Source organism: Dermacentor albipictus, unplaced genomic scaffold (genome assembly GCF_038994185.2).
Source record: "Dermacentor albipictus isolate Rhodes 1998 colony unplaced genomic scaffold, USDA_Dalb.pri_finalv2 scaffold_20, whole genome shotgun sequence".
NCBI lineage: Eukaryota > Metazoa > Arthropoda > Arachnida > Ixodida > Ixodidae > Dermacentor > Dermacentor albipictus.
In genome coordinates this window covers 4,574,350-4,591,634 of record NW_027225574.1, presented here as the reverse complement: position 1 = coordinate 4,591,634, position 17,285 = coordinate 4,574,350, and the positions used below count along the sequence as shown (strand labels likewise).

The 17,285-nt window shown below is 49.4% G+C and overlaps 1 protein-coding gene across 6 annotated transcripts in view; it reads right to left on the bottom strand.

The window, feature by feature from the left end:
- Positions 1 to 17,285, bottom strand: part of LOC139052213 (rap guanine nucleotide exchange factor 2-like) — a 784,545-nt gene that overhangs the window by 162,319 nt on the left and 604,941 nt on the right. Inside the window, exon 1 of one of the 6 annotated variants that reach the window (XM_070529295.1) lies at positions 1,432 to 1,599. The exons of the other annotated variants lie outside the window; for them this stretch is intronic. Within the exon in view, the coding sequence (XP_070385396.1) occupies positions 1,432 to 1,584 (153 nt within the window). The 5' untranslated portion in view covers positions 1,585 to 1,599. Of the gene's footprint in view, positions 1 to 1,431; positions 1,600 to 17,285 lie in introns of those variants that run through there. 6 annotated transcript variants of the gene reach the window in all.

Genomic DNA, 17,285 nt, shown 5'->3' with positions numbered 1-17,285 from the left:
ATATACCCCACGGCCGGAACTGTCGAGGCAGACACACTGCGTGCATTGCGGCACGCCGCTGTAGGTTAACAGCGTGTTCATTTGGGCTGGCTGGCACATCTTGTCAAACAGCAGAATTTTGAACATCCTGAGGCAGGACAAGGCAAACAGGCACAGGACGGCAGATCAGATTTCGGTGAAGGAACACTGGAGAAAAAGTAGAAAACGTACACGAACGCGGTGAGGCAGGCGACCGGCTACTACAGCCTGCCCGTGTCCATCTCTCACAATGGTGACCAAAAACTAGCGTTGCCCTACTGCAGTGCAGTGCTGTCGGCATTATGCAAGTCCCCTATAGGACTCGGCATGCGGGTCCAGCGCATCGAAAGGGCCAATCCCGGAAAATCTAAACTAAGGAGAAATTGCAATGTATAGTTTAAGTAAGTCGTGCATCTCGATTGCTACGCAAATGAGCTTGACGAGCACAGTGAGCTGTTAGCGCGTTCTTTCTCTCGTTCTGATCATATTTATTTAGACCGCCAAGTCCAGCCTCGAGTGGGGGCCACAACGATTTCGAAGCCTCGACACTTTACTGCCCGGGTGGAACGTTCATCGCGAGAGCTCGCTCGCCATTTGCGAAGCTGCGTGTTGCGCAACGTCCGTCACTCGCCTCGCCGTGGCAAGCATTCCCCCCTCCGGAATCGCCGCACCGCTTCCGCTAGCGAAAGCGGCCGCGTTCTCGTCAAAAGAGAACGCGGGTTCGCTCTCAGCGCGAAGTTCGCACGAAAGAATGACCCGAGTGGACGAGACAACGAGGGAGCTTCTCGCGAGCGAAAGCGACAGGCGACGCGCCATGCACGCGATGATTAGCCGCCGCGCGACGACCGCGCCAACGGCCGACCGCCCCGAGACCGCCGAAAATTTCGCCGGACGCGCTTCCCCGGTTCTCCGCGACCTCCAGTGCTGCGTCCCGGCAACCTTACCACGAGACGTCGGGCTCTACTGCGAGAGGAGCCCTTCTTAAAACGACCGTGGCGTAATCGCTCGACGACAAGAGCAAGAGGAACGACTGAGGAAGACAAAAGGGACGCCCTCCTCTTCGAGCAGTGGCAGCGAGGCCAAGAAAGAGGGGAAGAGAGCGAGTGAGCGGGGGGGGGGGGGGGGGCGCTCGGGACGCCTCGCGACCTTAGGGGCGGGCGCGGCACTGCCTCGACTTGCCGTGTCCCAAGGTCGGCAAGAAAAGGCCGAAATAGACACATTTAAGCGCTCGTCGACAGCGCGGCGCCACCGGGCGGCCCACACGCAACACCGCTCATCACGGCGAAAAGTAAAATAAAAGATGAGCCGCAGTGCACGAGTGCTGCCAGCAGGCCGCGTTCATACGCCCCGAGCTCCCATGCAGGGTCGTACATGGGCTAGCAGCCAGCGTCGTGCCCTTGCCACTCTACACACCTTTCGTCTCACACGCAGCGACTCAGCTGCGGCCACGAAACGCCTGTTCCCCGGGCTGACTCGCAATGGCCACGGACAGCACGGACAGCACGGCCATTCCGCATGACCACTCGTCGAAAACGCCAACATTTGCTCGTTCGCAGAGAACGCCATTTCGTCGTCTGCGCAGCCGCCACGGTGGCTGCGGAACTTGGAAATGTGAGACGCTATTTTTGAGCGACTGCGGCGAGTGGGGCAAGTGGGCATAGCAACGCGCTATAACGGAATCGGGGCAACGACTAGCCAAGACACCGCACGCGAGCAGCCCAGTGATGACGTCACACAAACTCACCCAAATGCAAATGTGGCTTTAAATAGTGTCCGCCATCTGACTGATGAAAACCGTCGCCTCCGCCAACTGCCAAGTAGCAGGCGCGCCGACGAAGCATTACAGGCATGGCAAAACTGTTCAGTGGAAGGTCGCATGGTGGAGGAAACTTAATGAACGGAGAAAAAAAACTTGACGTCCACGTGTTTTGTAGCACAAAAATTTCCTTTGCAGCTTCGTGCTACGAAACAGGTGGTTGTCAAATTTTCCTATTCATATACAGGCATGTATGTACTCTTCTCGAAATGACTACGAAACCTGTCCGCTGCGTCAGGTATTCGGGTAAGGCGGGATATTTAGGGTCTTTTAGCGGTGCTACGGAAAGTACGGTATACGGTACGGTAAGTGCGTAATACCGTACCGGTCGAGGACTGCGCATGCGCGAACTTTACCGTACGGAATGACTTTCCGTACGGCATACAAGACGGTAAGGAGTCGGTAACGCTCGGCTGCCACCGTGTGTCGCGAGCCGAGCTGCACCAAGCCAAAACAGTGAGTGAGAAGCTGATGTCGCCCACAGAGTCCACGCCTCGCGTGCTTTTTTTACCGTGATAATACCAAGGCAAGTCGTTACTTTAAACCACCTTCTGCAGAGCGACGAAGTGACAAGTAAACAGTGGCATAAAAAAAAAAACAGGTAGGTGGCGCCATATAGTAGTGCAGAGTTTACTTAGAGGGGACGCAGAGTTTTTATTGCAGTAACTAACTATATTCTACTTATCTGCTCGGGTAAAGTGTCAGCAGCGGCGCAATTTACAAGAAACAAACCCTTCTTTATGTACTGATTAGATAAGAACATCTATGTAACAAAAGGTTTCACGTGTTGCAGGACGAAGTGTCACAAGATGTCGCTACCGGCCTTGTGACTAGCGTTTGCCGTAGCCGGGCGCTTCTGTAAAGAATAATGCGTGTATGGAAAAGCTAAAGCTTTCTAGTATTGGTCAAAATGAATATTTCGCGCTCAGCGCATAGTCATTGTATTCTGCAAAGCCCCAATGTTAGCCGCTATCATCATTATCACGTTACCGTACGCATCGAGCGGCACAAGCAGCTAAAACGGCTTCGGTCATCGCGGTAAGTTAGTACGGAACGGTAATACCGTACCGTATACCGCACTTACCGTACCGTAATACGGCACTGCTAAAACTCTCTCGTGCAACACTCGAACGCCGTGACAGTCATCACGGTGCTTTGCCCTTGAGCTGATGTCTCAAACGATAATCAGTCATACGCGAATGCGCAATACAGTAGCGTGAAGTACGGCGAACTCGGTTTAGAAAAGTATGCTACGAAAATTCCATAAATTATAGCGTAGCGGTTTGCAGCGATACTTGAAGAGGCAAATATGATTACATATTCAACCCGAAACATAGGCCACTCGACAATGCCCACGTTGAGATTTTCCACTGCAGAAAGTCGTTTTGCGCAGCGTTGTCGAGGTATCCGCCTTGAAGGCAGCAGTTAAAAATGACCCGAGGGAACCATCCTCGATCCCTCAATGAAATACGTGTTATGACTGGCAGGATAAGTGGGCACGTTGCCGTGAAATGTTGTTCGTTCGTGCCTTGGCTGCGGAACGCTCAACCCCGTAGTCACAAAATGGCCTCGAATCGAAACTCTTCCTCGACTCCACGGATGGATGGATGCATATTATGAGCTTCCTCTTTGAAGGCTGATGACCCCAAGCTCGTAAATGTTGCCTTTCTACTGCGCTTACTGTCGGCCGTTATGATACGTGGTCCGTGTTCACAAATCCTTCCAACCCGAAACTAATCTATCGTCCTGAAAAGCAATGTCTTTAGGCTGAAGATTCAATTACGGTTCTCCTTGATTTCGACGACGCTGAGTTTTCTTTAGAAAAACACAATCACTCCGGCGCATTCGAAGGGAAGCGGAGAGCTAAAAATGGTTAGAAATTTTAAAAAGAAGTGAACCACGTAATAGGTGAAAGGTATCACTTCAATTATCATAATCCTTAATTCGTTTAGTAATTTAACGTTGTGGAGGAACCGGCGACATACTGTACTTGTTACAAACATTTCCAATAAATAAATAAATGAAAGAAACGGAAAGCACGCACCATACACAGTTATCGCTCAGGTATCGCTTCAGAGTTAAAGTACACTTTATATCGGAGTTTCATTAAAGCACACAGTGGTGGCATAGTCAAGGCGTGGCGTTGCCATCCCCTTTCTCGAGTCGAGCGGTGAAACGTTCTAAAGCACGGGAGTGCGGCTTTTATCCTCCCGCGGCGCATTGACGTGAAAACGAACGAGAGGTCTCTGATGGAAAAAGTGCCATGTTTTGCTCCCGCGCGAAGAGAGACGAGGGGAAAGGGCCATAGCGTACCGGCGCCCGACTGGCACAGAACAACTCGTACGCGTCGCACGCTGGAGCGCAAAAGTTCCCAGCATCGCGTCAAGCAGTCGCGACAGTGAACCCCGCACAAAAGAGCACACAAGTGCCAAACATTCCTCATCGCAAGCGTGTTGTCGCGTCAGGAGGCGACCGGCCTTGTTCGGGCTTTATTCTTTAACGAAGGCGGCGAGAGTTCGGAACTCATTACATGTGTAGGGACTCAGTATGGTGCGTGACGCAACCTGTCCTCGGCTTTATTGCCTCTGTGTGTTCAAGTTTGTCTAGCCCCCCCCCCCCCCCCCCCCTGCGCGTGGACTTCACTCGCTCTCTTATCGAATTTCGCTCTACATTTTCGGAACCTGTGACGCTACTTCTTATTTTACAATGTTTTTATTAGTACTATTACTATTACGTGAAAAGGAGTACCCGTCATCATTATAAGTGACTAAATCTCTTTCATTTCAATAATAAAAATAGGCGCAAAACGATTTTTTTTTCCTTATACGATCACAAAGCCAAAGGTTGCATCCCATATCGCAAATGCTCCTTTACTGCCCGCAGCAAGCCCAATTATTTTGGTAACGGTGTCTCTATACAGGCGGATGTGCGAAGCAATAACACACCTGTGGACGGCTGTGGGTCAATCCGCGGGCACATATCTTTTGTTTCGTGCGTTACAGAAATCATGCGCATGCAGAAGCCGCCGCTAGCGAGAACAGGACCTTGTGCCGGATGCATGCGCGCTATTTGACGCTATTTATTGCAACGTGGCAAGGTATATAGCTTCGATGACGCATACAGCTCCAGTGTGGACATATGTAGAAGGGTCCCTCTTCAGGCTATATTTCTAATTATAGTATTACAGTACGACCGCTTATCGGGCACAATTTAAAACGCGTAACGTTAATGCGGTAAAGATGTGCGTACTGAATTAGCCTGTGCGTACTCAATTACACAACAGGGCCAACAACGCACCGAATACCATCCGAATACGAACAAACGGTTTATTCACAAAAATAATAATGATAATAAACATGTCGGTGTCTCGGTGCGCAACGTAACGCCGGAATCTCTCGACGGAGCCACACCGCCGATACCGAAACTACCGCGTATCGGCCGCCACTCTCTGTACTGGAGACGTGCGCGGGAAAGAGCGCGATGATATGGCCGGCGTGAGTCACTGCCGCGTCGGCAGCAGCAGCAGCGCCGGCAGGCCTGACCAGCTGGGAAGCCCGCCAAGGTTCTCGCTTTTCCTGCCCCCGCCTCACGGCGCGGTTGGGAATCTCCGGAGCGTGACCGGCAACGGCGGCAGGCCTCCACCGTGAACGCCGTGCGAACCGACGCGCTCGTCTGCGTCGCGGCGCACGCACAACGGGACAGGCGCACGCACATTCGTCGAGATTTTTTTTTCTTTCTTTTTTTCTTTCTCGGAGACGCGGAGAAACGCGTTGTCTCCGAAACACACACACACGGGGCCGCGGGGCTCAGCGTCACAGCAGCCCCTTCTCCCCCTTTGTCCTGCTGTGCCGTGTCCGCGCAAAAGCGCGTGCGAGACCTCCTCTCTCCCGGCGACTGCCGTGCGCGAGTCTCCACGAATTTGAGACGGAAAAGCCCCGCCAGCTCCAGTACGGAAAAACGCGACGATTGCAGTAACTAGCACTTAGGAGAAGGCAAGAGCACGGCGGTAACGCGAAATGCGCAAATTAAGATTGGTCTAGTAGGGTTGGGCGTTGCTGTGACGGAGCACCTTGTACTACACTGGGCGACTCCGGCGCGCTCGGTGTCACCCGCAAGCGGTGACGCAGGCGAGTGCTGCAAAGCAAAGACGCCGCAAACAAGTCGCACGGTCGCCAAAAACTTATAAAAAAATGTAGTGTAAGACGAGGGAAAAGGAGTTTATGAGGTCAGATGCTCGTAATAGAAAGCAAATTCACGCTTTCGTTTCTACTTCAGTTTTTTTTTTTTTATGCACGGTGTGTTTGTATCTCGTATCTACAAGTCGATACGCCATTATCTCGGAACGCCAATGGTATTCCAACGAATAACCAGTGAATTACGCATGATATGACAGACAAGGCTGCTTCAGATAAACACTGAAGACACTGAAACACTTCGCGAGCCGTTTTTCAGTGACTGTTTGAACATAAAACATGAACTCTCTTCGCAGCTTTCACCACTTAACAAACTGAACGGTTGAGGCAACACCAACAGAAACAGAGAGGAAATGTAGAACCCTCTCTCCGCGCATAGTTTGGCGTTACATCCACGGACAGAACCCACGTGGACCAGGAAGAGTACGTACAGTTGACACATAAGTATTTACGGGGCCACCAAAATGAGCCAGTCAATCATGAGCACTTTCCTCCTGCTAATTTGCGCATTTAATCTTTGCCTCTATTCGCGCTCGCGCACCTCCCCCCCCCCCCCCCGCACACACACACACAGTTATATACGATGGAACCGTTCGTAAGAGCAGATTCCAGCCAATGGTGATGTTGGACACATTAGTAGCGAAGTTAATCGGCCAATGGCAAACAGCCCGTACAAAGGGAACGCTTTGTCAATTCGGCCCCCGGCTATTGGCAGACGCCGTGGTAGCAGCCCATAAACCACGAGCAAGCAACCAAACTTCGCACACAAGTGACAGTGATGATCACCTCGCAAATGTAACGCTGACAGCGAACGTGTTATCATTATTCGATCAAATAATTTGGTTTACTTGCGATAATCGAATTACAATAGTGCAATGCTATTTACCGCGCATGTGAGAGCTGCGACTTGCACGAGGATCGATTTTTCCGACATTTCAGCGCATAGTCACTTCTCTTCAAGCCCTCACCGGCCGGAAGGCGGAGGGAGTGGGGCACTGAGCCAAAATACGCCTCGATCCCTGTGTTACAGCTCCCCAGGAAACACCGACCGCACTTTCGCATACGACCTTATCACGGCTGTCCTCCGACGATCTTTGCTGAGCGCGCTGCGCCATCTGACAAGCGAACAAAACACCACCGTTCACGGATCTCGGATGCTACGCGAAACGCGCGGAGGAAAAACCGGTCCTACGATACCTTCTCTTTCCTCGCGCAGCGCTCAACACGCCTCGTACCTAGAGTTACTGTATATGCTACCGCAGGTAGCAGAGTTGCGCGTCTGTTTTATCACGCCGCTAGCGCCCCTATTGGCAGAGCGTCATCACGTGATAGTCAAGCAACCGTGCATTGCGGAGAAGCAGATGCCCGGGCCAATTTTTGTATTTCCCGACGCCGCCGCTGCAGCGAACTGGATTGACACATGTTATCGCCAGTCAAATTCAAAGCGAATCCGGCCGATCTTGGCGTTCGCTGTTCGCGTGCGCGCTAGCTGCGGAGCAACAACACAACGTGCGCAGCGCATCTCACAGTTGGTTCATCGCAGTTTCCGCGCAGTGCCATCGGAATGATATAATGACCGGGTGCTCTGCTCCCGTCTGCACGAATGGCTCTGAAAGCGGAAAAGCTTTTTATTCGATCCCATTCAAACCCATGCACCACACTGCTTTCACAGAACTGTCATAAAAAACCAGCTCACATTTTCAGGATAATGCACTGCTTTGGTTGCTGTTTCTGAACATAAAAGAGGTTACACAACTAAGTAAAGATATTTCATCTACTACTGCTTATGTGAAGCAGGATGCAAGAGGAATTAATGTCGTTATTTACCAGGGCCTTTACTGTGTTTTGCATTATTACCCATATTGTAGCTATGTCAATCCTGTGAGAGAAAAACTTTCACTACACTCCCACAGAAGGTTACTTTTCGAATCCCTGCAGTGAAAAGGCACATAATGAAGTGACACTTGAAGGTGTGGTTGATATCCAGTGCCTGCTAGAAGGTGGGTACGTTTCTACAGCAAATTTAATGGGGTACCAGAGTCGAAATACTAATGGTTGGTCATTTATTCACCAGTAATATTTAAGACTGCCTACACGTTGAGAGCTTTGGCACATAAGCAGGTATGCCTATTGCAAAACCCAGTATCCAGTGTCCAGTGCAGCGCCGGATTATGGGCCCAGTGCCGCGCGCTGGATGCTGGGGTGCTGGGCAGGCGCGGCGTACTGCACTGGGTACTGGTGCGAAAAACAGCTCTAGCGCGTTAAATACGCGGTGCCTGGACACCGTATATATATATTTTTTGAGAACAGAAAGAAACGGAGAGCATTTTGGCGCAATAAAAAAAAACAAAAAAAAGCTCCGACCAGGATTTGAACGTCGCCACGCCAGAAGCCGGGCATAGGCGCATAATTTTCTACGTCAAGGACCATGAAGCAGTTTTAGTTTCACAGAGAGAAGCCTCGCTCAGTCATAGTAGATGCGCTATCGCCCAGCAACTAAAGCTCACGCCTGTACCACAAAGAAAATTTTGCTGTCCATATTCAGTAGCTTGCTCGGAAGTGCCACAACACCGATTTTCACTTCCGATTTGCATTTTAACTTCGAAAAAAGTCCTAAATGAACCACCGACCCGGGACGCTGTATGGGCTGTTACTACCGATTTGGATAGCCGTTTCTTGTTCTTCATGCGAAGGATATGCAACGTTTTCTTAGTTCAGTGATGCCTTTCAGTCGACACGTCTGTCTATTCATATATCTTCGTCAGAGAAGCGCAGGCTAGGACTGTGATCGTTCGGCGACAGCACATATATACTTGTGTTCATGACGCGTCACATTGGCGCTCATCGCTACTTGTGCGCTCATGCTACTTGTGTTTATTTAAGGACACTGATGCGAAAGCTGAAGTATGGTTATTTATCCTTGTTAGACTTCTTGATTCCTGAGCCTAAACGCGCCGAGAGCGTGCAGATGGACTCGGCGGATACGCTTGGCATAAACTTCGGTGGGGACCGATCTCGGCGCCTTTTCTTGACGATCTTATTCAGTCAGCTGTTTCGATGCACTTTGTTTGCGATTAGGCGGAAAAGCAGTCCACAAGCGATGCAAAAGTGCCCACGGTCGATCGACAATATGGTAGGCGAGTCGCCTGCAAAAACAGAGTGCGGCTTCGCCGCATAGATTTGGTTGCTTGCCAGGCAAGATGGCGGGCCTACGCGCAACTCTGCTACCTGTGGTAGCATATACAGTAACTCTACTCGTACCTGCAGGGTCGGTATTTTGTAGCGATGCCTTTTCCGATTCTATGCTTTTTCAGGCTTTTCGCGCTTGGCCACTGGTCAGAGCGACGGTCTGCCCGCATTATCACCGCGATCAGGCGGCCGTGTGTGGTGGATGATAAGAATAGCATAGAAGAAGGCATAAGGCATCGCTACAAAATAGCGGCCCAGTGCAGCGCAATGCTTCGAAGTATTCTTTATTTGGCAGAAAAATCCGAGGAGGAAAAACATTTATTAAAAACAAAAGCAGGTGTCCTCCTGCATGTAACCTGCGGTAGTTGGCCATCTTTCTCTCACTTTTATTAAACTTCGAATGAGGTCTTATTCGCTTTCATCAAAAGTCCAAAGCAGGTGTGGGCAAAACAAAGCGTACTCGCCAAATCGGCTAAATAGCCGCTGCGCGGTATCAATGAAACATTTTTGCCACATTTTTTATTTACCTGCAAAATTTTCTTCGAACGTACCGATTCGGTTGGCTATGAGCTCCTCATTGTAGGGAATGGTTATGTAGGTTTGCAGAAGTTCCAGCGAATTATATTCCTTTTTGAACGCCACGATGGCACACTGTTTCAGTGGCGCGTGGATCTCTCCGCGTGATTTACCAGATCAAGGACACTCACGCAGACTAACGCCTTACTATTCATTAATTCATGTAACTCAACGTCTAATTCCCATCTATTTGCATAGCGATTAGGGTGAACAACGGTCCCTCGTGTAACAAGTGCTACAGTCATAATTACAAAGCACAATTTACACCATTCCTTATTTTAAAAAATTGAAGGGGCACTTATCCCTACCTCGATGAATGCGAAAGCATTGCGACCACCGCGCGATGCATAGGCGTTGTGCCACAACACAAGGGGCGGAGCGTTGGTTCGACTCTCACCTAAGGTCGAGGATTCCCATCAATTAACACCAAAGGTAGTGGGTTCAACTCCCACCAAAGTTCCTGGGTTCAAGTGCCTTAATTAACTATATCTTAATTAACTGTGTCTTAATAACTTCGCCTTAATTAACACCAAAGGTCGTGGGTTCGAGTGCCTTAAAGGGCCTCTCACCAGGTCTGGCAATTTTGAGCTGACAACCGCAGAGCCTACAATGCGCGATAGCGATCGTGTCTGCAAAGTATCAGATCGCTACGCACCACGGAAAGCTGAAATTTCAAACCGAATGCCGTTTTTCCTTCTCCTCGCGGCCGCCTAGCTCCAAGCCGGAGGATGACGTACACGTGCTAGTGCGCCTACGACTACGTGGACGTGTTTGCAACTGCGATATCGCTCGTGGTGACACGTGACTTCGAGAATTATTCAAAGCAACATCTGTTATTTGTGTAATGTGTTGCTTGAATAGACGAATTAAAGCTTAGAGAAATGATAAAACACACAAACCAAGTGTCTGCAGGTTTTTCTTTTACTTCGCAGCGCAGCAAGAGAGATGTACTTCCGTTTCGTCTGCTTGACCCCACGTCGTGCAGTCGCAGGCACAGACAACGAGACTATGTCATTTTCTAACGTGTTTCAGCGCGGGATGATGCTCTGTGATCCGCTTGTGTCTGCCTCAGTATTCGTGTAGCACTGACTTATACCACTAGTCAGATGTCCTCGTGCACAGCGCGCAAAATCTTGCGTTGCGCGAAACGAGACAATTACAACAGCTCGCGCGCGACGCCGTCAGCGGAAGTGCACCGCGCCGCAAGAACGTGAGGAGAAAGAGAAAAAAAAAAAACTGAAGGCGGGGCCCGTGATGTATGCGTCACGCAATCCTCGAGGCCCGGTATAGGAGAACGCAGGGAAGGAATTTCGCTTCCAGAGGCTAGTCGGGGCAAGTGGAGGGAGTGTCTTGCTTGGCAGGGGAGCTCCCCTCCTGAACTCATGGGTTTGCGGCTCTGAAATATTTCTATTTCGGCTATTAATGGGTTGATTTGAATGTATTTTTTACATCACTACGCTCCCTAGAGGACACGTAACAACTTCCAGCGTATAACCCAAATTTCCTATAGAGCCAGGTGAGGGGCCCTTTAAAGAGGCCCTGAACCGCCCCTCGGGCTTCGTGAAGTAACATGCTCCGCGGGTAGCATACGCTGCTGTGAACATCTAGGTCAAGTTTTGCTGTCGTACGCGGTGCGTGGAGCTCGCAAGCGTATCGCAAGCAGATTTCGCTCAAACGCTATCTTTTCAACAGAAGACCCTGTCCTCACTCTCTTCCGGACGCTTTATTACGTGATTCCCTTGGCGACTGCTATTGGCCGATAGCTGACATCAAGCTGCGGTCGCTAACATAATCCTAATATAGAGACTTTTAGCTTGTACGCTATTCCGGTAAACGGGAGCGGTTTCGGCGGATTACCGGATGGTCGGGGCGTAAACGTGAGCGGCCGGAGCGGTGAAGCCACCTGGTGCTGTAGAGCTCAACCAGACAAGCGCATAGCTAAAACTGCAGTAACTCACAATATCCTGCTTCGCCACTCGTGCACATTTTTGGCAGCGGCGTAACTGTGAACACGATTACGGCACTGTCGAAAATTTACGCCAGCAGCTAAGCAGAATATAGTAATTAGCTCTGTGTTTGTGTGGTTGAGCTTTGCGCCACCAGCTGGCGCCACCAATCTGGCCGCTCACTTTGACGCCCCCGCTAAACCGGAAAACCGCCCGCGCTTGCCCGAATACCGGACACGCTAAAGGTCTCTAATCCTAAGAACGGTAACATAAACCTAATCCATAAGAAAGATGACGACAATTGAAGACTTGAAAAATTATAGACCAATCAGCTTACTGTCCGTTGCCTACAAAGTATTTACTAAGGTAATCGCAAATGGAATCAGGAACACCTAAGACTTCTGTCAACCAAAGAACCAGGTAGGATTCCGTAAAGGCTACTCAACAATAGATCATATTCACACTATCAATCAGGTGATCGAGAAATGTGCGGAATATAACCAACCCTTATATATAGCTTTCATTGATTACGAGAAAGCGTTTGATTCTGTCGAAACCTCAGCATTCATGGAGGCATTACAGAATCAGGGTGTAGACGAGCCGTATGTAAAACTACTGAAATATATCTATAGCGGCTCCACAGCCACCGTAGTCCTCCATAAAGCAAGCAACAAAATCCCAATAAAGAAAGGTGTCAGGCAGGGAGATACGATTTCTCCAATGCTATTCACAGCGTGTTTACAGGAGGTATTCAGAGACCTGGACTGGGAAGAATTGGGGATAAGAGTTAATGGAGAATACCTTAGTAACTTGCGATTCGCTGATTATATTGCCTTGCTTAGTAACTCAGGGGACCAATTGCAATGCATGCTCACTGACCTGGGAAGGCAAAGCAGAAGGGTGGGTCTAAAAATTAATCTGCAGAAAACTAAAGTAATGTTTAACAGTCTCAGAAGAGAACAGCAATTTACAATAGGTAGCGAGGCACTGGAAGTGGTAAGGGAATACATCTACTTAGGACAGGTAGTGACCGCAGATCCGGATCATGAGACTGAAATAATCAGAAGAATAAAAATGGGCTGGGGTGCGTTTGGCAGGCATTCTCAGATATCATGAACAGCAGGTTGCCATTATCCTTACCAGTACTCACGTACGGGGCAGAAACCTGGAGGCTTACGAAAAGGGTTCTACTTTAATTGAGGACGACGCAACGAGCTATGGAAAGAATAATGATGGGTGTAACGTTAAGGAATAAGAAAAGAGCAGATTGGGTGAGGGAACAAAAACGCGAGTTAATGACATCTTAGTTTAAATCAAGAAAAAGAAATAGGCATGGGCAGGACATGTAATGAGGAGGGAAGATAACCGATGGTCATTAAGGGTTACGGACTGGATTCCAAGGGAAGGGAGCAGGGGACGGCAGAAAGTTAGCTGGGCGGATGAGATTAAGAAGTTTGCAGGGACAACATGGCCACAATTAGTACATGACCGGGGTACTTGGAGAAGAACGAGAGAGGCCTTTGCGCTGCAGTGGGCGTAACCAGGCTGATGATGATGATGATTTTTGAAATAGCCTATTTTTACTTCAAAAAAGTGGTTCAAGGTCCCTTTAATGAACTACATCTTAATTAAATGTGCCTTAATTCGACTTAACACCAAAGATCGTGGGTTCGAGTGCCTTAATTACCTCCATCTTAGTTGACTGTACATTAATAACTTCGCCTTAACACCAAAAGTCGAGGGTTCGAGTGTCTTAATTAACTGTATATTAATTATAATATTTACCTAGGACTTAAATCGAGTTAGTTAACACCAAATGTAATGGGTTCAACTTCCACCTAAGGTCGAGGGACCCAGTGCCCTAATTAACTCCATCTTAAGTAGGTGTGCCTTAACTACCTTCGCCTTAGACCAAAGGTGGAGGGGGGTCCGACTCCCACCATAGGTCGAGGGTTCGTAGCCTTTTCTTACAATCGTGTGGTCACGGCGCTAACGCGGGATTTTCCGCCTCATGAGCCATTTAATGCTTTGGCATTAATAATGTGCATCATGTTACACGTAACTCGTACCAGCTTACTGTAGCTGCGCTTGCGATGGTTCGGTTGCGATGCCCTGAAGAAGAACGGAAGCTAAAGCAGAAAGGAATGACGCATGGAAGACGGCTGCACTGCGACACTGCAAATACCAGATTATTGTTCACTTCTTGTAGCGCGCTTTATTAACTTATTGAGGAAAGCTTTATTAACTTATTTTATTTATTAACTTATTTAACTTATTTAACTAACTTTATTAACTTATTTCATTTTATTAACTTTATTAACTTATTGGGGAAAGCTTTATTAACTTTATTGGGGAAAGTGATACGCAGAAAGCAGGATTTCGCGTCATTAATTGCAAGTAAATGTAAAAAAAAACGAACAGTCGTGTAAACAGGTAATGATACGCTACTGCTAGCCGTAACGCCACTAAAGAGAAAACCGTCCCCGCTTACACTACACACCTCCTTGACGCCACATAAAAAGCGCGCCCACACCGTTTTTTACAACTTCAAGAGCGCGCGCGTGCGAGGCGGCGCTACCGCAGCAGCTTGTAGTCCGCAACACCCTTCACAGATGGCAGCACGCGCCCACTGCTCGCTGGCCTTCAGGTATGCCACAACAGCGGCGCGCTCAAATAAATGGCAAGGTAGACGGCAAACACGGCAAACTTTCTCTCCCGCATGATCGTTCTCTCGTGCCCTCCCCCTTCCCCCCACACACCTCCCCTGCATTGCCTCTTTCCCACTTTCCTTTACTGCCACTCGGCTCAAACTTTGACGCCCGCGCGAACGCAGCTGATTCGATCGGATCGAGCCAAAGTGGCCCAGCTGTGGGAGGAACGGCGTCGCGCAGGCTAATTATATCGCCATTCGACAGCCGCCACTTCCCGGAAGCCAAGTGCCGCCAACGACAGCGATCTCCTTCCGCGCACACATGCGCGCGGCCAAGTTATGTCCTAGGAAATCGATGCTGGCTGCGCGCTGCTCCGGGGCTTTTCTTCTTCCATCTGGAATTCGAAATGCCTAATCTCTCCTAGGTGGCCTTGCTGCCGAGAGAGTTCTTCTTGTGGGCCCTACGTCGCGTCTTCAATTGACGGCCTCTATCTAATGTGCAAAACGGTTAGCGGCGCTTACGATAAAATCCAAGTGAGCATTAGAGGACACCGATTGCGCCCGAAATATCCTTACCAAGCATGCTACTACAATGCTTATCCAAAAGTGTATCTAGATAAACGAGGATCTCGCATGACCAAAAGCAGGTGAAAAAGGGCACGACGGGACCCTTCACCGGGTCTATTGACACGCGAGTACACTCCCTACTTTAAACGCGATTCTCGGCACTGATACGTTTCTATGATGTTTTGAACCATTTCAGCGGAGCGCTGTAGGGGTTGGAGTACGGACTCCGGGATGAAAGCAAAAACTTGGGGGGGATTTATTCTACATTATGTACAAGGACGAGAGCGTCAATTAACCGACGTACAGTCATTACGGGCCGGCAGCAACTCGGACGCTGCGGCCCGCGGCAAGAAGTTCGAGAGAGGTGAATCAGGGAATCAGGGCATGTCCCAGAATGCTCAGGTCTCTCTGGAGGGCTTCTTATAAACCCTTCGAGCACTGTAAGTCACGTCATGTTTCACCAATGGCAGAGTCCGCTGCGATGACGCCACTTTCAGCCAATGGTAGGCGCCCGTGTCGCGTGGCACACCTGTCGGGGCTCTCTGCGGTCTTGCCACGCAGACTGGCAATCCACTTGTAGGCTGGAGAAGGAGCGGGGGGGGCGCTCGTGCACCTGCTTCATTGTCGGATGCCCACCTGCTAATCCCGGCGGCTCACGAACTTGTTGGCATGTAAACTCGTTGCCTTAAACTTGTCTGCTTGGCCGCTTCTCTGGAATGCGCTTTCCTGCTTCTGCATTCCTCAATTAGCTGTGCTGCAATCCGATGTGGTCTGGGGAACTCGAAGTAATCGCAGGAACCAGCTCCATATCTAACAGCGCCAAGGACCGGCCAGGGCAAAACATCGCGACAGCGTCGTGCATTTGCTGTCTTCCAGAGAGACTGCACAATGCTCTCCTCGGGTCGCGCAACTTTGTCTAAGTATGCAGGAGCCTCCGTGCAAAAATTGACGTTTGAAATATGAGCGCAATGTTCACGAGTAGCACGGCAAAATAGCGTTTTGATATTAGGTCCTAAACTGGAGAATATATATATATATATATATATATATATATATATATATATATATATATATATGTGTGTGTGTGTGTGTGTGTGTGTGTGTGTGTGTGTGTGTGTGTGTGTGTGTGTGTGTGTGTGTGTGTGTGTGTGTGAATGAAAAAACGAATACCACCGCCATTACCACTCGCCAAAAGTGACGCAGTGAAGCGCAGCGGCTGCCCGCGAAGCGCTGAAACTAGACTGAAACGTCTCGCAGGCAGAGTGCTGGGATTCGTCACAGCGACAAGCAACGCGTCGTCTGCTTCGAAGCTGTTTGAAGGTTGCTAAGAAGAAAACTACGATTAGCAGCCCCGCGGCTTTGTCAAAATTGCTTTGGTGGCGTTTACTACTAATCTATAACGGATTTAGACAAAGCGGAATTTCGTTTCTGTTAGCCTCTGACCCCCGATGTTCGTTTCCACCTGGCTATTCACAGAGCCATCGCTTCCCGGAATAAATATGCCTCACTTAACTGCCAGTTATATTGTTCGTAGAAGCATCACGCACTCCGTAAAGTGACACGTGACTCGAACAATGACTTGATAGGTAACATGGGGTGCTATAACGTAAAACTATTCCAAACTTTTCTATTCCAATTCTGCAATCAGCCCTCCGCGACTGGTCAAAAACTTTTTTGGATCACCCACACTGCACCTGTCTGTCACGCGACGTCACGAAAACCGCGATAGCTGCCCATCTAATATGACGTGTACACACTGATTATGCAACATTTGGCCGAACAAAATAAAAATGGTTATTTCTGATTCGACGCCTTTTTGCCATTAGCTCTCACCTATAGGTCAAAAGTTTTCGGGCGGCACCAACTTCACCTGTCTGTCACACGACGTCATAAAACAGCAAAAGCTCACCGCGTCAGAGTGACGTATACGCGTTAAAGATGTATTGATATACCGAACAAAACTGAATTTCCTTCTGAATAGCTGTAGGCAGCCCCGTTCCGAAAGGAATGAGAGATGGCTGCCGCCGATCACTCAGGCACTGGCTATTCGCACCGGCCGGAGAGCATGGGTTTATTTGCGTATAATAAAACTTTTTGCATGGCTGTGTAACCTTTTCGAGCACTTTCGGCACGTTTACGGCCTCCTTCTGCCAACTCTTCTTTGATGAGGATCCGTTTTAGCGTCATTCTTAAGCTTCCCTTGCATGCCGCCGCGATGTTCGACCAGCCACCGCAAGCTAAGTAACGGAAGCAGACCAATCGCAGACGCACTCTCTTGATCCGGTTATCGATTTTCAGTGCACTGGCTCGGCCCCATCGAATCCCTCTCC